At 33.9% G+C, this 25,011-nt stretch overlaps 1 protein-coding gene across 2 annotated transcripts in view; it reads right to left on the bottom strand.

The window, feature by feature from the left end:
• The window catches only part of IL1RAPL1 (interleukin 1 receptor accessory protein like 1), a 1,227,390-nt gene that overhangs the window by 28,390 nt on the left and 1,173,989 nt on the right, over positions 1-25,011 (bottom strand). For both annotated transcript variants that reach the window (XM_039857239.1, XM_039857240.1), the window contains 2 exons: positions 12,326-12,458; positions 10,284-10,429 (listed from right to left, as the gene is read on the bottom strand). In XM_039857239.1, coding sequence (XP_039713173.1) covers positions 10,284-10,429; positions 12,326-12,458 — 279 coding nt within the window. The remainder of the gene's footprint in view (positions 1-10,283; positions 10,430-12,325; positions 12,459-25,011) is intronic.

Genomic DNA, 25,011 nt, shown 5'->3' with positions numbered 1-25,011 from the left:
TTTCAAGATTTGCAAAATGAAGTATAATGACTCAAAACTCTTGGGAATCTGTAAAATATGACAAACGGGCTACTATATACTATTAGTCACCCAGGGTTTAATATGTTCTTACAAGATTCCTACTCTGGAGCTTAAGGACAATTAGTTTACAAATGACAAAAATGAAGAACAATGACACAAAGAGAGTTACTTTAGGTCATACACAAGTGAAGAGTCAAAAACAAAACACTGTCAAATAACAGTCCTTTTTTCCCCTCACAGTTCACAATTTCTTTTCAGTCAATCCTCATTCATATCAAATTTTAATTCATGATAATGATTCTTGGTTTGTTTTAAAAATGATCTTTTTGTGCTGTCTTAAATATACCACTGAATTTTTTTGTGAAGTGAAAATAAAAGTCTATTTTAATAGCATTTAAATGTCCACTTTTAATTTAAAGAAATCAACCTCCAGATATATTATCCTTCATAGAACACATGCTAAAAATAGTACATGTGCCCTAAAAATAGAGACAAACAGCTAACATATTTCTTACAGATGGCAAATGTAATTCTCAACAATAAAATCTAATACAAGTTACCATGGTAATTTATTGGAAATCAACAAGTTTTTTTCCTACTATATGACCCAAAAGAGTAGTTAGCATTTTTTATGTGTCATGTCTAATTTCTCATTTTACTGACCTGGTCGTCAAAGTCTGATATACAGGAGCTGCTTATTAAGTTATACCTTGCATTTTATGACTCAGTTGTGCCATTTCTCAACTGACTGTAGGAATTCACGGCCATAAAAATGCACAGCCATCTCCTTCTCACCAACAATGTTGCTTTAATGCCCCATGATGGTGGTAGACATCCCTCTGGCAGCAGTGAGTCAACTACTAAGTACACCTAACCCATAGGTGGCACTCAATACATTTTTGGTGAATAGGAATGATTTGCTGCTTTTGCATACAACAGCGTTATACAAACCATCTTTAAGCAGCCTGCAGTGAAGTAAGATTTTGAGCAGGTTATGAAACATTGTCAATCAGCAGGTTGTTTTGACCTAGAAATAATGAGACTATTAAGTTGGTTTTGAGAATAAGTGGTGTGTTGGTGGGTGGTGGCCATGATTATGCTATTCTGTTTGTGACCTCTGATCACATATATGGAAATATGCTATTTGAATGCTATATGATATCAGTGGGCTTCTCGCAAATATCTTAAAGTGAATTATTATGGTTTTAAACTGCCTGTTTGTCGTTTTCGAACGCAAAGGTCTGAGTTCTAGTAGATTTCCTCTGCTCTCACCTCAGGTCTACTTGTGTTTTATAACTTCTGTTAGATACTAGACAGATGCCTGTTAAAATGAGTTGAACTGTTGGGTTATTGTGTTATTTTTTTCTTTGCCTATTTTGCCATCATATCATTGATCAATAATATGTGGATGTTCATTTCTCATACTGTACCTGCCCTTCCTTATTAGACGTAATTGAGATTTAGCTGAAAACAAGTGTTCAAAACAGAAAATTAGCAGTATTTACTGCCTATCATATATCTTGTTCCTCCTTGGTTATTGCTGTTCATATAGGCTGAAATATATGCATATATCCGTATATATGTTGTTGAGACATTCCTAAGTGGATTTTCTTTTCTAAAAAGGGATATGTATGAATGATGTCCAACAATGAGAGCTCTTCATTTAAGAGGTTAATTATTTAATACTTGGAGGAATGCCCTCTCAGACAGCTCTCTGGGTAGCAAATGTGTTCTATGAAACACAATTTCATTGAATACATGAGGCAAGTAACCTCATTAAGAGTAGAGTGTGAGGGCAATGTTCAAATAGATTCAAATGTGTTGACCATGTAAAAAGAATGAGGCGATTAGTGGGAATTAGTCCCACTGACTGGTTATATTGCTCTTTCATTCCTCTCTCAAGGAAACAGTGAACTCAAGAGAGCTGGTTGCTCTTGACCTATTAGATGCTACCAAGTTTATTAGACCTTGGTATGCCAATTGTGGTCCACAGACCAGCACCAATAGCATCAATAAGGAACTTGTTTGAAATTCAAATCTTGAGTCCTGCCCCAGACTACTGAATTTGGATCACTATTTAACAAACTCCCTAGGTGATTTGTGTGTATTGTAAAGATTGCAAAAACAACAGTAAAGAAAGACAGAAAGAAAGAAAGAAAAAGAAAAGAGTGGCAAAGCATCTGCTCTAGTGACTTCTAGTTGACTTCCAAGAGTAGAAAGACAAGGAACTTCTATTTATTTATTCTTTCTTTCTTCTTTTCTTTCTTTCTTCTTTCTTCTTTCTTTTCTTTCTTTCTTTCTTTCTTTCTTTCTTTCTTTCTTTCTTTCTTTCTTTCTTTCTTTCTATTTTTGTCAATTCCTATGGTATGAGAAGCTTGAATTCTCTTGACCTTCCATTCACATCAGGTATGATCTTGGAGAGTTTTCAAGATTAAAATGCCTGTCCTTCTGATAGTCATACTGTAGGTCACTGGTTCTCAACTGTTGGCAATTTTGTACCCTGGGGACATTTGGAAATACTTGGAGACGTTTTTGGTTGTCACAACTGGGAAAGGTACCATTGGCATCTAATGGGTAGAGGCTAGGAATGTTGTTAAACATGTTGCAAGGCATAGGACAGCCCCCTACAACAAAGAATTACCCAACCCAAAGTTTCTATAGTGACAAGATTGAGAAATCTTGCTACAGACTAAGTTCGTATTACTCAAAACACATTTAATTATCCCATTCATCACGTTTACAAAGTGTGTTACATATATTGAATCAAATAACAGAAGTACAAGTTAAAGATCTTTATCAAAAATTTAACATTTAGTTAGGAAAACAAGTGAAAAATAAAATAAAGCAAATAAAGCATTTCCACTGACTATGCCCACGTATAATTAAATACTGAGCTTTGTCCCACATGATTACTTCAATATGAATGATTAAAAACCGAAGGGTTTATCATTCTTGGTTCTCAATATTGGTTTTGTCCAGGGTCTTCCCCATGTTAGTTATTAATTGAGAAATAAGCGAATCAAAAACAAACAGTGGTCCTTTTCCTTCCTAACAAAGACGCTCTTTGGATATTCTAGTTCACATTGAAGAAAACTGAATGACCAAAATGACTAATGGGCAAAACTATGCTACATAATAAATTGCTATGCTGTAGCAGATCAGAAAAAATCTATGATCAATGGACCTTTGAATAATATGCTCCAGTGCTGAGGCAAAAATAACTTGGAATTAACCTCACTTAAGTCATATATTCCATGTCTAAGAAAATAGCTCAAAAGGCTAGTTTTCATGCCTGTAATTTGGGTGGCAAACAAATAACCTTGTTAGAATGACCATAGCAAGAAACTCGAAGGTACAAAATAACTAGTATAAGACTATTTGTGTTCCTGGTGTAACTGCACATCTTTGCTTCTGTAAAATGACTTTTTCTCTTCTCTTTCTCTTTCATTCAAACTGGCCTAGGGCTTACTTGCTTCCTTCTTTATCCTTCTGCATACAGCACAACTACTCCCTTAATCATTAAGCCCTTAGGTCAGCATCGAATAGTGTTAGGAACAAAGCCTCAGGTCTGTGGATCACAGAAGCAGTTTCTGTCAAACTAAAGATAACATTTTGCAGCTCCACATCCATGAAGGCTGGAGGACCCTACCTCCTACCGCATTCCCTTGAAACCAGATAGAACTACACCATGACTGACATCAGGACCTGATGCAATGATCAACTGCCTCCTAACCTAGCACTGATCAATCCGTGGAGCCCACAACCCCGACTCCCGTAGCTACTACGACTAATGAGTTTTCCCTTATATAACCTATCTGCTAGAGGCCATTGGGGAGCCAGGTCTTTGAGTACTAGCTCATCTGTGTCTCCGGCTTTGGTGCCATTTCCTTAAATAAACCTCTACTTTCTTTGCTGCACACTCCTGTTCAAGTCTCTTTTAGCTTTGACATGTGCAAGCAAAATGAATCCTTTGAGTTCGGTAACACTAGCATTCATAATGGCCTCCAAGTTTTATTTTTGTTTATTTTGCCATTAGTTACCAAGAAACATATTGGGATCAACTGTTTAGAAGTCTTACAGTATACAATTGAATAGCAGAGAAGCAAGAAAAACGATACAGGATAGAAGAAAAATTTGAATGCAAAATGTCAGTTCTTATCCAAGGAGAGAATTTATTAAACCCAACTGCTCTGATTTGCAGATGTTGCAACAACATAAGTTCCTTAATATTTTGGCATTACATAAGCAATGAAAGGGTGCCGACTATACTACTCCAAAATATGCCTTTTGGGCATAAAGATTATTTTAGGCTGATTACTTTTAAGAAACAGCAGACACATAAGAAGCTCTAAAAACCAAGAAGTTACCCTTTTGTTAAGAGACATTTACATTTATAAGGGAAATTTCCATTTGTAAGGGTGTCTCCTCTGTACTTGATTGAGGATGACTTATCAGTGGAGAAGGCTTGGACTTAAATCTGCATAACAACTTGCCCCTTGTTTACTGTGTTCTCCCCGGTCACCTCCATAACTGTCCCTCCCCTCGACATCTTCTTCAGTCTTTAGCTTGAGATGGTATTTAAGGTGGTGGCTTGGGCCATTTTGGGGAGTTATTCAGTTTTCCTGTGTCTCTCCCTTCTATAAAGGAAGTACATATGTTATTGAACTTCTGTTTCTTTTTCTCTTGTTAATCTGGTTATTATGGAGGGAAGGGGTGTCTCAGCCAAGAATCTAAAAATGTACAGGGAAATTATTTCCCCATGGTGATGTCTCAGTAAAAGTGACTCTTTCTAGGATGCCTACTCAGTTTTTAATGGATCATTGATTTTCTAGGGAGATGCCACCATATTACAGAGGTAGGAAATTTTGACATCTGAGCAAAGTTTGACTTTTCCATATTCTGAAATCAGTGGTTAAAGCTGTTAAATGATGAACCCCAAGAGAGGTTTGAACACTTCTATGGCTTTACTGTATCTCTCAGTAACTAAATGCACTAGGTAAATACTAACAAAGATAGGGGCATATATTACAAAATGATTCATTATAAGAAGGGATAAGGAGTCTACTGGGTCTAAATTCATCCAGGTTTAAAACAATGCATCCTAATTGATGTGCATGTTAATTACATTACTAAAGATATTCTGAGGACTAGGGAGTTTATTGAACAAGTCTAATTCCTATCGATTACATTCTTTGGAGGGAGAGAGTATATGCCTAAGAATCAAAATGGGTTTGAGGGGGAATAGGAAAACATCTAGATGTTCATCATTATTAACGAGTGCTAGTCTCTCAAATAGATATTTGCCAGTTCTCAAATTACTTCATGAAGAATGAATTGCCATATTATTATAATCAATATATCTAAACATAACCATTCAGAACAGAATTGATAATGAACATCCCTTTATTTTTTATTTTTTATTTTTAACGCCTACAGCACCTGGTCTTCCTAGGTGGTCTCCCATTCAATTACTAACCAGGCCCGAAATGAACATTCCTTTAATGTGACAGATAGGAAGGTTTACTATCAATGTAATTTTAAAAGCAAATGATGGCATTTCAAATTATATTGGTTTTTATTTACTGTTCATTTAATTTTATGAGTGCCAGACACATAGTAGGTTCTTAATAATTATCATTACATGAATGAATAAATGAATGAAGATCTCCTTTAGGACAGACAGTACATTCAATCTAAAGTAAATCTGTTATAAGGTAAAATATAAAATCAATGGAACAAAATTGCTGGAGGTAAAGCTGACCATTTTAATGAAAGGTAAATTAGATTTGAGTTTTTAATTAAACACATTGCTACATCTTCAATTATCCAGAATATCACATAATTGGAGCAGAGAAATCATGTAATAGCTGCTAACATTTATTGAGTGATAAATATGTGTCAAACATTGTGATACATATTGACATATATTAGTTTATTTAATCTTCAGAGCTGCTCTAGATAGATGGTATTATTTTTATATTATAATATATTATAATAATTTTATAGAAGAGAAATTTGAGGTTCTCAGAGATTAAGTAATTTGCCCAAGATAGCACAGACGGTAAGCATAGAGTTGGGTTTTGAACAGACAGCCTTGCTCCAGAGTCTACAACCATAACCATTAAACTGTTTTGCCCCAGACAATAAAGATGTCCACACCCTGAGGTAAGCCAGAGTTAGAGTATGGCCAAAAACACAGAGAGTGAAGAAGAAAGTTGGGACTGCCTGATGGGTGCAAGAGTGGCTAGGCCTGAGGCCAGAGCACAGTGTTGCTGGGTATTGTCAGGGAGGGGGAAATTCCCCTTCTACCTTTCTTTAGTTCTTACTGCAAGACTAATAATAAAATTGATACAAGAGCAGATTAAGAAACAATTTAATATGTGAGCACGAGAAATCATAATTGATGCTCGAGATCATAAACTAATGTTCAGAGAAATCTCTAAGTAGGTACATTTTTATACTTTTTAGACAAAGAAATAAACTTTTGAGGAACTGACAGGAGAAAAGCAGTGCTCATTAGTAACGAATCTAAGCAAAGTTTGGGCTTGGGTAATAAATTAATAAAGAGGCAACAAGGTTTGTTTATGTGCGCTTTTGGCTCTGGATTCCTTAACTCTAGGGATAAGAGTATCCTCTCAGCCTCCAGGTACAGGAAGGGCACTTCTCACATGTAAGATTTATCTCTTGCTTTAAGAGGGGCATATAGAGAGGTCAGAGTGTTCTTGCATTGGTAGTTTCTTAAGTAACTTTATTTCAAAATAATCAATATTCCATTACGGGATATTTTGGTGTGGCCTACCCTGGGCCCCAACAGTTTCCAGAACTGGAGAACTGTTTGTATCGAGGAAATAGAAAATGTAAAAATTAAAGGGAATAGAACAGGTCAGAGTTTTGGAAGGAAACTGAAGGTCAGTGTCTGATCATGTTGAGTCAGGCACTAGCAATTAGAAACCCAAGAAATGGCATCTAGATTAAATATTCAGAGACTTAAACATGGAATTCAATCATGTATGGATAATAGTGGGAACAAGAAATGACACAATAGTGTAACAACTCTTCGCTTTGGTTCTTTTTGAAGCAAGGGGCTAACTTTCAAGCTTGTTAGGCTAGGAACTAGAGTGAAAAATAAGGGGCAGCACAGTCATAGACTAATATGGCCCCATGGCCCTTGCTCCTTCATTCTTTGTCTCCCTTTCACTGCATGATCTAGTTCTCTGTATATAGTATGCGAAATATATCTATATTAAATGTCAGACATAATCTTAACTGTCGAAATACCTTGCCAGGCTGCAGGAATCAACAACTTTGAATATTCTCAGGCAAGGTTTTTCTATGGTCAAGTTTCCCAGTAAACACTCAGCCAGTTTTTGTGGAATTAAGATTTTTTTTTTTTTTTGGACAAAAGCCTGATCCAGAATCCAGCGTAGCTTAATCCTAACTGAATTATTTATTGTAGTACCCTCTTGGAATTAAGGAAGACTCAATTGATACATGTGAATGATGTCTTAAAGAATGCATACCACCCATTGGAGGGCTCTAATATCATTTTTATCACGTCAATAATACTGAACAAAAGGTAACTATGGAGCAAAAAATATTTAAGTAATTTTGGCAAAGGTGTGTCCTGGCAAGTTTACTTATCAAAACTGGTAATTTGTGGTTTATAAGATTTGTATTCATCAAGTGCTTTAACATATCTCTCTAGGGAGGTTTTAAAAAGAAAGACTTTGAAGGCCCATAAGGTAAGTTAAGGGCTTTATCAGCCAGTGGCAGAAAAATATGATACATAGCAACAGTTTCCAGTTCCTTCTCTGAGCTTTATTTATTTATTTATTTATTTATTTATTTATTTATTTATTTATTTATTTATGTAATATAGCAACTCACCTGATAATTGCATACCTGTTAGTATAACATCAATTTGACTCTTTCAGGGACTATGGTCACCTTCTGAACCTTGTTGAGCTGGTGACAAAGTCTTTTCTTTTTTCCAAAAATGGTTGGGATACATCATTCCACATAATTATAAACTTCTCAAGAGCAAGATAGTGAATGCCATTGCTGCCTTTGTGAATTGATGACAAATTTGCTTCAGCTCCCTTAAAGAGAAGGCACTCACTAACTTTAGGAGGGACTTTTGGAGTATATGATCTTGAAGGATTCTTTTTGGCTTCTTAATGCTTTTATTTTACTAAGAATAAAATGCTGTTGGTATAAATACATATTTGAGAATCACTGCGGAAGAAAGAATTCGGTATTGAAAGGTGCTCTAACATTGCCACAATTTTCTTCTTCTTGTTTACTTTAGGCAATCAGACATTATTGGGAAAGTTTTTTTCAAACAATTTCCTTGATTTCTCCATCATTTATTTTTGTAGTACTGGAAGCTTTTGTAGCTATGGATGACTTAATCTTAGTCCATACATGCTAAAAATAGCTTGGAGGTGTTTGATCCTTCCTAGCTGTGTGCCTGTCTATAAGAACAGAGCTTTAACATCTGTATCCTCAGATACAATTCATTTTCCTCCCTCTCTCCTTATGATCACTACTTAACTGTCACTCTTACCTTGACCTAATAAGAAATATGTGTTTTCTAAGTCAACAGATTTTTATTTGTGCCCTATAAATTCTCTCCACTATTCCCATTCTTGAGGAATAATTCAGACTCTTTAATTAAAGGATGTTGAAGAGAGTGACAAGAATGGTGAAAGTATATTGTCCACACAAAGAAAAATTAATAAAAGAAGCTAAAGAAGTCGAACCTAGGGAAGTAAAGGTCCAGCAGAATTATGGTAACTGTCATCAAACTTTTAAAGGACTGCTTTGGGGAAGAGAGATTAAAAGTGCAAAACTGGGGTCAAGGGGAAGACAAACAGTGAAATAGGAATGATTTCTAATAGTTACATTTTTTCAAAGGTAGAATTGGCTTCCCCGAAAGAGAATGTGAGCCAGTATAAGCTGATAGACCACTTGGGAATATGTTATGCTATAGTTTAATTGTACAACATTTAAGTTACTTTTAAGCCTGAGAAGCTATTTCTATCCTTTCATTTGTACAATATTTCTCCTTCATTGAATGAATACATGGTTAGAGAAAGAAACAATCATATTGCTAGCTGCTGCTTATCTTTCCTGCTACGTCCCCCCAAAGTAGACAATTTTAATATTGTAGTTACCTTGACAACAGAGGTTTCTGTTTTAATAGCTTTCAGTAACATTATTCAAAGGAAATCTTTTGCCCAATAAAGTGAGGGGAATAGTCTTCAACATTCTCTTTCTATTTCAACCTCAAGGAGTCTAGAAGTAAACATGTACCTTGAAACTAAATTCATTGTAAATTTCCTTAGTAAGAGAACATCAGTGTATTCGTTCCAAAAACTAGAAAGTTTTCACTTAGCATAATATAAAAAAAAAAGTTTATCTTTTGTAATAGACATGAAAAATTTCACCAACTAAAAGGCATGACTCAAATTTTACAATTATCCTTAATTTCAAACAATTCATATATGTATTTATATATACTTTAACCCTGTGTGAAAGGTTTTGGGGCTGCTGTGGAATCAGATTTAGTGCAGCAGATGTTCCACTCAACCACAACCTATCATACTTGAATTATTGTTAATAAATAGTAATTGAATAATAATTCATTAATGAACAATTAATGAATTATTATTAATCATGGAAGGAAGGATCTTACACATGTAAAAGTTATCCAAGGCAGAAAAAAAAGTCAAGAAGTACTGCGATGGGGAATCCATCAGATATAATTATTATACTAAAGGAATAACTTTCCAATAAGGAAAAAAATCTTGAACTTAAAACAATTAAAGTTATTTTTAATTGATTTGCCTCTTTCTAATAACAATAAATAACATTTAATTAAATACTTCCTGTGTACAGGCTTTGTGCCAAACTCCTCACATTTCTTGTCTTCTTTCATCCTTAAAACACACTGAAGAGTTGATACTATTATTTTCCTCATTCCATGTATCAGGAAATTGAAGCATAGGAAAGTTAGATACCATGCCCTAGGTTATATAGTTGGTATTAAAGCAGAGTAATAAATCCAAATTCGACTTTAGAGTCTGAGCTAGTCACCCATCCACTGTGTTAGCTGCCTTCATGGCTCGAATACTAATGTGATTATTTTATTTAAGGTAAATTTGTGCAGAAAAACAAATTTTAATTTTTTTTGGTTCCAAATTATTTTCCTCCTATTATAGGTTTCAGTTGACCACTCAAGCTTAGAAGGTTATACTCACCCCGTTTGTGAAGGAGAATGCTGGCATGCCGACGTCCATTTCCATTTTCAACATAACAAGAGTAATTTCCCAAGTCACCTTCTTGTACAGAGTCTACAATTAATGAGATGGAAACTTCCTGTTCCCCAAGATGCTCCTTGAGAATTCTAAAATATAAAGCAAAACGAAACAAAAAACCCCACACAAACATACACATACATGAAAAAGAAAAAAAAATAGAAGAATCTGAATCTGACGTGAAAATACCTACAGTATTTGTGCTTCAAATTTGGCTTTGGATTGATGCTATCTTAATTAAATTATATCTTGCCCTCTTACTTCTAATGAATAAGTTTGTCTTTGTAGATGCTAATGAAGTTGCAGTTAATTATCTCTCCTAGCAGAACAATCACACTGTCCTAATAAAGAGGTGAGAGAGACCTTGAAGAGAAGTTTACAAATTGCTTTCCCTTTAAGAAGACATAGGATGTAAAAGTGAGATAAGAAATTCTAATCTCTTAATCTGGAGAACTAATTATATATCAAGTTAATAAAAAAAAGGAAGAATAAAACATTTCTGAGTTATTTTGATATTTCAGTTGAAATCTCCAGCCTGGCTTTTTTTTTTTATTTTTTATTTTTTTTTAATAATACAAATCAATTGCCTATTTTCAGAGAAATTTGAAATTATAAACCTGTAGACTAAGCGTTCCGATGAGTGTTTAATTTTGACATTTAAAGTTAATGGTAAACACTCACTAGTCTCATTGTCAAAGATTTTAACAATCTTTCAGAGCAAATAGAAATCTTCAAGGTAAAGCTCCCTTTTCCTGTTTGAAAAGTTTCCACTTCTACTCTCTCACTTGTTTGTTAACTCATCTCTGCACAACACTTCTTAATACAGAATTAAAGAAAAATATCTTTCTAGAAGCTTCCCTGAGCACCCACAAAATGAGAGAGGGGAAAAGTTAGGAGATTTATTGTCCTTCCTTAACTTTAACATTTCAAAATGTATGAGTAAAAGATAATAGTGAAGTTGTAAACATGAAAAATGGCAGAGGAACATTTTAGTACATACTGGAGATTGCCCATCTGAGCATTTCAGAACCCAATTGGAGTTTAAGATTCTTGTGTATTTGTTGCTAGAGAGAAAAAGGTCCTAGTAGAAATAACCTTATATGACAGTTTTATATGTTTTTATATTCTAATGAAATCTTTTTCTCTTATATATTTGATCAAGTTTTAAAAGTTCTCACATTTAAAAGTGTCCTCCCCCAAGAAGAGAAACCTTGGTTAAAATGCTCATACACACCCAGATGTGACCTTTAGATGAGAGAATGTTTACAAATGATCAGTATTTTGATTCAGTTATAACTTAATTATATTAATATACTTGCTTATTTACACTATGATTAAAAATGAGTATCTATGCCCAAGTGAAATTTTAGTCATAGTTGAATAACTCAATACTTAAAAGTAAATGAACGAATTAACAAATTGTTTTTTAAAAAAGAGGCTGAAGCAGTATACCCTCAAATCTACGGTATTTTCAATGGTTGTTCTCTATCATTATCACTATATTACTATTTAGACTTTATAGTCAAACTAAAAAAGATAATGAAAACATTTTGTGTATCCTTTATCATTCATATCAAGTGCGTTATAGTCTACTTGATTCCTCAAATATGAAAAAATATAAAAGGAAATGACAGATTGTGTTGGGTTGAGTCCTGGTACCTTGTTACTATTTCCTCTTAAAGATTAAAAACAAAGAGCTCTTACAAACAAAAGGCACAATATCCTATTTTCCATATTTGATGGTATTTTTGGTCTGCCTCATACTCAGTACATTCCTCAACGAAAATTTCCTTTTTATTTCCTTAAATTTTTTGCAAATGGCATTCATGTTTTGCAACTTCATAGCCAGTCAGTGTTTTTTCTCTTTGCAATATTTTTTTATAAAAGTAAAACAAAACAAAAACCCTTTTCTTTTAGCTTTCTATTTACTAACAGGGCAAATGTTAATCTTGACTATACAAGTTAAAAGAAAAAGAATATTTTACCTAATGTCACTTTCCCAAACTCGATTTTCATCCAGATCCTCAATAAATTTTTCTCCTTTCATCCAGTAAATTAAAGGACTGACATCACCACTGTACCCAAAGAAAGCTCTGCAGGTTAGATTAGCTGAGTCACCTGTGGAGAAAAGTGATAGCAATATGTTATAAAACTATTTGTATGCTCTTATTTTAGGCAAACTGGCAGGTAACATTTTAGTCACTTCATTAACATAATATTTTTCTAAAATAACATTTTTCAGGTATTTTCAATCTTTGCCAAATTTATAAAATATGTGCTTCTGACAGCTTTAGTGAAATGAGAGTTACCTAAGAGATTTTGAAGAAGACTGGTCAGTTGTTTTATAGAAGGTTCTTCCATTTAGATTTGCCTGATGTTTTCACATGATTAGATGAGGCTATAAATTTTTGGGAAAGGTACTACAGAGTGATATGCCCTTCTCAAAACATGATATCAGAGAGTACATAATGTTGATAATTATAAGATTTTATAAGGCAGTTGGAAGGCGGTTGGAAGATGTTTCTCTGTCTTGAGTATGGAAACAAAATCTTTGGATGGAAAAGGAAATGAACTGTAAATCCAGGCTCCCCACCAAAATATTATTAAATATTTTTACTATATAAGGAATAATAATTGAATTAAGAAAACCTATACATGCTCAGGAAGAAAAAGCACATTAAAAACAAGTCATGAGAATAATATTAGGGATTTTTATTAGATGTAAAATCAATGATACTATTGTGGAGATAACTTTCTTTCAGTATTCACCTCAGGAGAGACAGCTCTAATGATGATTACAGACTGGCTGATTACTTAATAAGGTAAGTGGAGGTCCCTGACTGTAGGGTGGAAGTGCATCTAATGCCTGCAGAAAGTAAGGTTTATTTTTGGACAGGTTATGTCATTTTGAAAACACCTAGTTTACCCCAGCCTCAGCACCATTAGCTAACTGAAATAGTCTAGTATATACTAGTTTTAAAATCTTGCTGCTTCCAAGTAGAACTAGAAAATGGGGGGTGAGGTAGCGACTTGTAAAGGCCCACTCCACTTGGATTGGGGCAAGGGAACTCTCAGGGATGAACACTATATGAGGAAATGAAAACTAGGCCTTGGTGACACATTTGTTAGCATCCAAAGTAAGCAAACTTTCTTAATTTATAACCTCCCGGGAGGATTCTAGAGGATCTGACAACTCTATGACTTTAAGGTACAAAGAAGGCCATGCCTGAAGACTGGAAGTCTCAGAGCCAAGACATGAGTTAATAGTGAACATTTGAAATTGTGCTTATGAGTGATTTTACAATATAAACCCAGAGAAAAGCATAATGAGCTTAGATGCACTTTTTCTAAGCCCTGCCATGGGTATACCTACATATGAACTCTATTCTGCGAGTTCCACGACAAGATAATTTTTACTGTATAAAATCAATATTATCTCAATTATACCCACTGTGTAAGAACAGTTCATAAATAAATTTTGTTCTTCTAATACTTCTAAGATGGCATGATATAACCTTCTCCTTGTATCTTATCTTTATGTCTGAATGTTCTCCAAGTAAGTGACTTCTCATGAACTTTGATTCTATATATGATAGTTATCATTAGACCAGATAACACAAGTCCTGAAAATGTCTACAAGCTTTTAAGAAGCAAAATGGAGCTCCAAGTAGGTTCATTATTAATTTTTGTACATAAACATTTTCTAAATATTCTAATGTGGAATCCCCCTTCCTTTGGAGAATATTTACAGTACAAAATGGATAACTAATTGTTAATCTTATTGATTGGAAATCAACTGCAGATTTCTATGGGAAGTATCAATCCAATGTTACAAAACAATTTTAAATCCAATATTCTTTGCTTATACATTTTTATAAGAGTACTAGCTTTAATGCAACTGCATTACTTATTATAATGTTAAGATACTCATGAATTCAACAGTAAACCTCAAAATACTACATGGTGTGATGATTAGCATCCTATGCCAACAGAATAAACATACATTAGAGTGTTATAAATTTTAATGTCAATAATTTACAAAATCTGTCTTTTAAGGGATCAAGTTTTCTTTTTCAGGTGGAAGTTAATGACTGGAACTCATAAATAGAAATCTCTAGAAATTGCCTAATTTTCCATTACAGTTTTACTAAATATGGGGGCTTATGAATAATATCATGCCATTTCCAACTCAGTCTGACACTCTTCAGTAGAGAAGTCAATTTAATCTCTCATGGGGACCTGAATTTCTCTCCTGCCACAATCCTACCTTCCCAGATCAAGTGATTTTCCATTACCTAATTCTTCATTTCTTTCACCTGCTGGCCTTGTGTTGCCACACCTAGGAAATGGCTCCTGCACCCATGTAAGAAATGATTTGCTTTGCCAACTATCTTTGCTCACCTGGGCTTTGACTATCTACCTTGCCATGAGCTCCAGCACTGAGTATTTGCAGTGTTATGGGGGTACCTAGTGGAACTCTATCCAGACTTGGATTGAGCTTCCTGTGGGTCAGAGACTAAAATTCATGGAAGGAATTAAAAGAAAGTGGAGGGAAAATAGAATAGCACCCCAGGAACAGAGGAAAGAGCATGAGAGAATGCCAGAGAACTTTGGAGGAAGTAAATAATTTCAGAGTGGCTGAAGCTAAAGTGTACTTGCAGTGTGGGGATGGGAGAGGTTTAGGGAAGAATAGAGCAGTGATGAGGCCAGAGCAGTGGCAGCCCTCTCCTTCTATGTAGGCCATGTTGAAGATTTCACACTTCGTTTAACTGCAATGTTAAGCAGGTTTCAAGGAGACTGACATGATTATGTCTGCATTTAAAAAAGAAATCACTTACTGTACTTGCAAAACTTGGATTAGATCAGAGAGAATCAAGATGGCTTGAAAATGTTACAATATTTTGGAATCATATAAGGAATAGTCATTGCAAAGATCAGATTATTTCCACATTATTTCTTAGAAGGATAAACCATAGATGATAGTAGTGACTACAGATCAATATGCTTTTAATCATTGTGATAATGAGGAGTGTTTCAAAGCAGAAATTAAATAGAAAGCCTGATAAATTAGAAAATATAGTTTACATCCATGTGTGTGTATAGTAGAGGAGAGAGGGAGAGAGAGACAGAGAGAGAGATTGGGGAGTTGCTAGCTGCTTCTCAATACTTTCAGGATAGAAAATCAACTTGAGAAGAGCTCTGTTCTGTGAAGAGACTTGTGAGTAGTTTCTCTTAATTATGTCTATTTGTGTGACTGAGCAAAAGGCACCACTACTCTTCTTATGCATAGGTCTGCTAGCAAGAAAGGACACTAGGAGCCCACAGGGGTCAATCCTAAGAGAAGGCCAGGTGAAGTCAGGCTCATACCTGAAAATACCCAACTGCCTAAGTGTTCAGGAAGAAAGTTGTGTCTACTCAGTACTTTTAATTTGGGAAATAGTGGCTAATCATATGAGTGTCAGAGAGCTGTGATCTTGGACTCAAAGTATGTAATGCCTGTGTTTGAAAGCAGGAATAAAGAACTATCATCCCTTCCCCTCAGGTTGAATAAGAACCAGGAACTGATAGAAATTCATGGGGCAGGGTGAGGCCTTTGGAGAGATGATGCAAATAAGGACCAAGAGAGATTAATATGGATAAATAGGAAAATTTGAAAAATAGAATTTGGAAATTTTATTTAAGTTCATTAGACAATTAGGAAATAGGAATTAGGAAAATAAAAATGAAGTGACTGTGTTTGTACCTTGGGCTAATGAAGCAGGGCATGCCAGTTATGTTTTTTTTTTTAATTTAGTTTTTAGTTAAAAATTATTGGGGTGACATTGGTTAACAAAGTCAAATAAGTTTCAAGTGTATTGTTCAACAGACAGTCATATATATATTGCATTGTGTGTTCACCACCCAGAGTTAGATTTTCTTCTGTCACCAAATAGTTGACTCCTTTTACTCCATCTACTTGCTCTGGTAACCACTAATCCATTGTCCATGTCCGTGAATCTGTTTGTTTGTCATGTTTGTGGCATTCAGTTTTATATCCCACATGAGTGATTTTAGCATCTGAGTTTTAGGAGTAGTCTATCTATGATTTATTTCATATTCTCATGCTTTTCAATTGTATATTATTTGCTTTACATTCTTCTCATTGCCACCTAATATATTGCTCCTCATCCATTAAGTCCCAACACTAATAGGAACTCTTCTAAAAGACTGACTTGGCTTTTCTAGGAATAAATAATCAGTCACTCTGTCTTCTCTTCTCATAGCCCTTGGAACATATCCGTATTTTATCATAATATATTCCTTACAATATTTGGTGTGTTTGCATGTCTGACCCAGCAACTAGAGCATTCATTCTCCAAAGGCAGACATTATTTACCTTTGTTTATTATCAGGATCCATTACGATGTCTTGAATATATTAGGAACTTAATAAATAATTTCAAATTAATTAATAACCTGCTTAATATATCTTGAATTTGCTTTCTTTGCTTCATTTTATGAAGCTTCATTAATTAAAGGTTACATGTCTAGAGTCTATCTCAACAGGTCAAGTCTACCTTGTAAGTAGCCTTCAATGTTGCATATGCATAGTCTCATCATTCAGATATGATTTCACTTGTGGGCTGGAGGCAGTTCATACCAGCTATTGAGAGTCAATTACTACATTTTCAGAAATTCTGCAAGCAGGTTGTTAAACACAGTCATTATTTAAAATTAAATTACAAAGAATGCAACTAGACTGTTGTCTATCACCGCACACCAAAATTAACTCAAAATGGATTAAGGACCTGAATATAAGACCTGAAACAATAAAATTCATAGAAGAAAACATAGGAACTAAGCTCAAGGACCTTAGTCTTAAAGAGGATTTTATGAATTTGACCTCAAAGGCAAGGGAAGGAAAAGCTAAAATAAATGAATGAGACTACATCAAACTAAAAATCTTCTGTTCAGCAAAAGAAATCGTCAACAAGGTAAAGAGACAACCATCTGAATGGGAAAATATATTTGCAAGCAACACCTCCAATAAGGGCCTAATATCCGATATATACAAAGAACTCATATGACTCAATAACAACAAATGATCTAATCAAAAAATGGGCAGAGGACTTGAACAGACACTTCTCCCTTGAGGACATACAAATGGCCAACAAAAATATGAAAAGATGCTCAACATCGCTAGCTATTAGGAAAATGCAAATCCAAACCACAATGAGATACCATCTCACACCTGTTAGAATAGCTATAATCAACAGAACAATTAATAACAAATGTTGGGTAGAATGCGGAGAAAAAAGAATCTTCATATACTGCTGGTGGGATTGCAAATTGGTACAACCACTATGGAAAACAGTATGGAGGTTCCTCAAAAAACTAAGAATTGATCTACCATATGATCCAGCAATCCCTCTACTGGGTATTTACCTCAAAGACTTGAAAACCTATATCCGAAAGGATATTTGCAGCACTATTCACATTAGCCAGGACATGGAAGCAACTGAAGTGGCTTACGATAGATGATTGGCTAAAGAAGCTGTGGTACATATATACAATGGAATATTACTCAGCCATAAGAAGAGATGAAATACTGCCATTTGTGACAACCTGGATGGACTTCGAGATAATCATGCTAAGCAAAATAAGCCAGACTGAAAAAGTTGAAAATTACATGAAAATCACTTATATGTGGGATATAAACCTAAAAGCAACAAATGAACAGGACAGAGACTCAGGGACATGGACAACGGACTAGTATACTAGAGAGGGTAGGGGTGGGGGGAGGAGGGGAGGAGGGAGACAGGGTAAAGGGAGTCGAATATAGGGGTTTTGGGGGAGGGCGAAGTGGGTAAAAGGGATCAAATATATGGTGGCTGAAGGAAACTGGACTCTGGGTGGTAATCACACAGTAGAATATATAGATGTCAAATTATAATGTATACTTGAAAATTATATAATTGTATTAACCAATGTTACTCCAATAAGCTTAGTAAAAAATTAAATTACAGAGACTTACAATTAAATATATTAAAAACAAAGGTTAATGGATACTAAAAACTCAAAACTTACTAATTATTTTTGCTACATTATTTATCCATAGTATCTGTTCGAAGGAAATACTATATACTAGTGTACTACTGTACATCCCTTCTCAACTGCACATTTAGTGAGATTAATTTGATAGTTTGCAATCGACCATGGTGGGGTTATTTACTCTATAAATTGCCAAATGCTACAAATCGATGTATGATTTATTGTTTTGTTGATTGTCTATGGATCAAGTGTTAATAATGGAGATTAAATTTAAGTGTCACATGTATAGCTGTTATATTGGTTATAGCACAAACATTAAAGTAATATTCCTCTAGTATCCAAAAACTATAATCTGATTCAGCAAATTTGTTTACTTCATTGATGAATGAATAAAGTTCTGACATATATCCCCAATGTTTCACTCTTACTTACCAATGTAAACAAACGTATCAACCACCTATATGTCAGAATTACCCTTGGACAAACAATTTTTAAACATTTATAAGCATGCTGCTCTCTATAAAATTGTTTTTTCAAAGATATTACATGTGTATTTTAGTAGCTTTATTGAGACACAATTCACATATTATCAACTTACCCATTTAAAATGTACAATTCAATGGTTTTCAGCATATTCACGGATTGGTGCAACCAGCAGCACAATCAACTTTAGGACACTTTCATCACTCCCAAAAGAAATCCTGAACCAATTAGCAGTCTCTCATCATTTCCTTCCAACCCCCCAGTCCTTGGCAACCACTAATCAAATTCTACTTTCTGTCTCTATGGACTTGCGTATTCTGGACATCTCATATAAATGGAATCATGCAATATGTAGCTTTTTGTGTCTCGCTCCTTTACGTAGCTTACTGTTTTCAAGGTTCATCCATGTAGCAAAACTTCATTCTTCTTTATGGCTAAATAATATTCCATTGCATAGATACACCATATTTTTTGTCCATTCACCAGTCGATGGGAATTTGGGTTGTTTCTACTCTTTGGCTATCATCAATAATGTTGTTTTGAACACTCTTGCACACATTTTTGTGCAGATATATGTTTTCATTTCTCTTGGGTACATATCTAGGAGTGAAATTACTGGGTCAGAAGATAATTCTATGTTTAAATCTTTGAGGAATTACTAAACTATTTTCCAAAGTGGTTGTACTATTTTGTATTCTTACCAATTTCTCCACATGCTCGCTGACACTTGTTATCTGATTTTTGGATTATAGCCATTCTAGTGAGGATGAAGTAGTATTTCTTTGTGATACTTACTGTTCATATTAAATCCAAAATTTATTATTACTTATAATTACTCTATTAATAACCATTGTTGTTCAAAATTATAAAAACAATATCAAGACGAAAGGGCTTTTATTATACCATAGAATGTAATTTTCAACATTATACCTAAAAAATGTATTCATTGTTGGGTTATAGACCCTATGATAGGTTTATAATTTTAATTTAGAATTATAAGAACTGAATAAATTATTAAAGGCTTACACTTTTTAACAAAACTGAGAAGGGTTATTTCCAAAAGTTTAAAAATAACCATATTTTAAACAAGAAGTTAATATAAATAGGGCCCGCAGGATCATCTCCTTTAAATTCAATACAGGGGCACCTACTAGAAACATTTTTATATGATAAATTTTGTAGTTTTTCTAATACAATTAGACATGAAAAAAACAAAAAGGTGCTTTAAAAGAATGATAAAAGTATTATTTGAAGATAATATAATTGCATGTGTAGTTCAGAAGAACTTATATTTTTACTTTCTTTGAGGAGTTCTTTCAAAAGTCCAAATGTAAGAAATTTATAGGAATCTCTTACTAGCCAAAGTTTTAAAATTTGGCCTTCTGATAAAACATGTTTTTGTATTTGTATTACAAAATGTAAAAATATCTGAGTTATTATTCTAAATAGATGATGTTAAAATCATGTCAAAATATGACTATTCGTCTCTGTAGAACAAATGGAGTGTATGTGGTGATGCTTAGAGAAGGGGCTATCCACCATCTTAATATTTTGAATAAAACTTCATGTCAAAAAAAAGTTCTTAAGAAAATCAATAGAGTCAGAATATGCTAAACAAAACCAACAGAGAATGCAAGTATAAAGGATATTAATTTTAAAATAATTAAAAGCTGTCTTATAAAATTTTAAAATGAGACACTGTAGGAAGATCGACCTCAGGATTTTGGGGCCCTATGGCAATAAACAATTGGAGAAGGCAATTCAGGAGAAAAAAAGTTTTTTCTTAATGGAGTAATTTTGGAAGTCTGACAAATTTGAGTTTTTTTAAAGCAGATGATTTATAGCAAATTAATGTACTTTTATTTAAGCTATAGTTAATGTGTTTTTAAATTTTTTTTTAAATGTTATTCTCTAGGAGACACTGATTTTTATCATGGTTTTGCAAGCCTCAAGAAGAAAACCCCATGGCTAGATTAAGCTTATGATATCTGAAAATAAATATCATTCATGATTTCCATAGTAACTGAGTAGAAAATAGTAGAGATCTTATTTATACTAGCAATAAAAACAAACAAATTATAATGAGAAATGGTTGTGAATAAATGAACCACAAAATCATACTGTCAGATCAATGGTTTTATGAAATATATATAGAAGAAGTTTGCAAAGTCTTGGATGGGAAAACAATATTTTGAAGTAAATTTCTAACTTATATTTTAAATTTAATGTTATTGATAATAAAAATCCACTAAGTTGTAGAACTCAACAAAATAATTCTATATTCATTTAGAAAGTTAAGTAGATAAAATTGTCCATAATTTTCTAAAGGAGAATTATAATGATGGTAGCACTGGACAGAATGTGGATGGTTCAATCAAAAAGCAAAATGTATTTATTTTTGTGTGTTTATATTTTCATAAAATTGTATATATTTAAGGTGTAGAGAATAATGGTTTTGCATATATACAAAGTGAAACGATTACTATAGTCAAGTTTATTAACATATCATCTCCTCATGTACTTACCTTTTTTATTTTTTATGAAGAGAGTACCAGGAATCTACTCTTAACAAATTTTTAGCATTCAATACGGTGTTATTAACTATAGTCATCATACTGCACATTAGATCTCTAGACTTACTTATCACATGACTGCAAATTTGTACTTTTGACCAACATCTCCCTATTCCCCCTTCCCCACCCCTGGTAACCACGGTTCTACTCTTTTACATATATGACTTTTTTAAGATTACACATGTAAGTGAGATTATATAGTTTTTTTTTTCTTTCTTTCTGTATTTGGCTTATTTCACTTAGCATATTTTCCAGGTTCAATCATGTTGTTGCAAATGGCAGGATCTCCTTTTTGAAGGCTGAATAATATCCCATTATATATAACAATTTCTTTTTGTATTCATTCATCAATGGACACTTAGGTTGTTTCTATACCTTGGCTATTGTGAATGGCTAATATATATATGAAAGAGTATTCAATAGCACTAATCATCAGAGAAATGCAAACCAAAGCCACAATGAGATCTCACTTCACATCTGTTAGGATGCTTATTATAAAAAATATAAAATAACAAGTGTTGGCAAGGTTGTAAGTAAAAGGGAACACTTTTACACTGTTGGTGGGAATGTAAATTTGTAGAGACATTATGGAAAAACAGTATGGCATTTCTTCAAAAAAACAAAACCAGAACTACCGTATGATCCAGTAATCCCTCTTCTGGGTATATTCTCAAAGGGAATGAAATCACTACCTTGAAGAGATATCTCTGTTCCCATATTCACTGCAAAAGGTATTTAAAAGCAATGATAAAAATAACATAGTATTTGTCCTTCAGGCAGTGATATAGCTCTTTAGAATCAATCGAAATGCTTAAAAATGGTACCAAATTAACTCTAGGCAATGAGTTATCAGAATTGAATTACGATCTAGAAACAAAAGTTAATTTCATGTGATACAACAAAACAGTTGGGATTTATTAGAGTTAAATATTATAAAACAGATATACTCTCTAGGAGAAAATATATTATTTTATAAATCTGTGGAGGAAAATAATTTCTTAGAATTAGAGCCTAGACATAACAAGAAAGTTTAAAATTGAGAGAATATATAATTAGTGAAACTTCAGTAGAATGGAAAACAATACAAAGAAAATTAAAACAACAGAGAATCACTGTGAATTTTCCTTTGTGTTTGCTATCTATGTGTGTCTGAGTTTGTTTTTGATTAAAAAGGAAACAATAAAGCAAGACTTATCATAGTGCCTAGCAAGGTCATTAATGGATTAATATTTCCGTTATTCAACCTGAAAATAATCATAGAAACTAAAGGAAAGGTTACTAGTTTGCAGCTTCTAATACCATCATTAATTTGTTTCTTCTTGCAAATGTCCACTGACTTTCATACCAGATTTTCTTCTATATTTCCATATCTTCTACAATATCATTTACTTTAGATGAATATGGCTTAAGATATTAGTTTTTTTCTTACTTTACTTAACTAAGCTAGTGAGTCTCAAACTCATAGTCAAAAACTACCCCCCTCCCAGACTTCGACTCAGCAAGTGTGGACGGTTCCAGAGATTTTCACTTTTAATAAGCACTCCCAGGTGATTTTCATGCAAGTGGTTACAGTTGACTGTCTAAAACAATTTCTTTTTACCTTGGACTTTGTTTAAAGGGGAATTTGGGCTCAGAAAAGGAACGAGATTGAAATACATTCCTCTTAAGCAGGGAGCAAGGACAGGGAGGCTGAGGAAGAGGAAAGAGGGTTCATAATGCCAATGGTGGGTAGAGGTAGCTGGTATAGACAAGAAGTAGGATGTACAACTGGGTCACTGATGACCCAATCCAAGCTACAGAAATATATTTTCTCACCAAAAAAAAAAAGAAAGAAAGAAAATTTGTGTTTCATTGGAAAACTACTCACTTATCTATTGCATGCCCTTCTGAGTTATCAGATTCCAGCGCTGTCTTTGAGGTATATTTTGACTGTAAATTGTACGTTAACTAATATGTAAATTCTCTTATGTCTGGTAGTGATTTAATTAACTTCATTTCCCCTCTGCTTTCCTAGCCCATACTCCCCAATCCAGGGAAAATCAATTTTGTCTCTACTTGGAATCCATCTCAATATTCCTTTACTCTATAAATCTGTTGTGTTGACTATATTTTTGAATCGATCATAGCATCTGCCTGGTCCCTTCATAGCATATGAGCAAAAATTTCTTTAACATGTGTCTATTCTTATATCTGTATGAAAGTAATAACTGCACATTTTCCTGAAAATTATGTTAACAGGAATACAGTGCTTGCCTTACTGCTTATCACTGCCATTAAAATAAGTAACATACACTATTTATACATGCATGATACTTTTCTGACATTTGTTGGATTACTGAAGGAGTTTATGAACACTTTCCTTATTCCTGTTCTTTTTTGCAAATATAAGAACAGTAATATGATGTTATCTTTATTTAAGTCCAAAGAATTTAACTTATCGAGAGAAACTATCTATCTTCTCTATCTTTTGGTTTCCAATTTGATATAACATGCAATTTCCGATAAGGCAATCCTTACAAGTAATTCAGAGAGTCAAGCACCACAGCTCTTCCTTACCTTCTTCCATTTAGATATCGAAAGAACACCTCCATTCTCATCTCTGACACCCAAGTGATAGTGCTAACACTATTTACTATACTCAACCAGAAATACAGGAGATGAGCATTAGAATTCCACAAGTTACATAGAAGAGAGAGACACATTAATTTTCCTCTCAATTTTGTTTCTTCGTTTTCCTTCAAATAATAACAGAAAACTTTAAGCTATGTTCTAGGTAGCTGCACACATCAAATCTACAGTCAGCCAGGGCTGGAGTCTTGAAGATAATAGTATTCTTTCTGTTCCAAGTTGATACCTGTAAAAGCTACAGTAAATTGTACTAAATGCTTCTGCTGCCTTTTTGGCAGAAAGGTGCACCATCAGCTCAATCTTACCAGGTTCAGAAGGAAGCACTCTAAAATTGATCATAAAAAATCATTTGCTATCTAAAATGAGAATGATGCTTATCATATGGCAGGCTTTCAAGCAGGCCACAATGTGAGGGGCCCTTAGAGGAAAAATAATATTTTCTCTTCAACCAGTGGACTCCAATCGGCAGTAGAGGCACTTGTTATTTAGTGCAACCTTCTAATTAGGTATCATTTGGCCATTTCAAAAACTGCTGAGAGCAGAGATTCTCTCTCCACTAGAGGACACTCTCTAACTTATTGAAAAAAAAAACAAACCCTCTTTTTTAATTAAAAGAAAATTTCTTCTCTAATTAAAAAGCATCAGCATCCAGAGATCTTACTTGTTGAAATTAGGAAATAATGAGCATTTTGTTCTTAAATAAGATGTTGACTAGTAGGGGGATTTAAATTTCCTTTGCATCATTAATCATGCAGATTGAAATTACACTATGGTCATGGTAAAGGTAAATGTTTTGCCAAAGACTCCATTTAAGATAAAGGCAAAGTGGTTTTCAAAACAAATTTATCCTTTGTCATCAGTTACACTGAATGGCTCCTCTTCCAGAAAGCTTTATTCAGAAAATGAACTCTGTCTCTCTCTGTCTCTCTGTCTCTGTCTGTCTCTGTCTGTCTCTGT

This window comes from Pteropus medius, unplaced genomic scaffold, assembly GCF_902729225.1.
Source record: "Pteropus medius unplaced genomic scaffold, Ma_sr-lr_union100, whole genome shotgun sequence".
Lineage (NCBI taxonomy): Eukaryota > Metazoa > Chordata > Mammalia > Chiroptera > Pteropodidae > Pteropus > Pteropus medius.
Note: the sequence above shows the minus strand (reverse complement) of the source record. Positions and strands in the feature narration are given on the sequence as shown.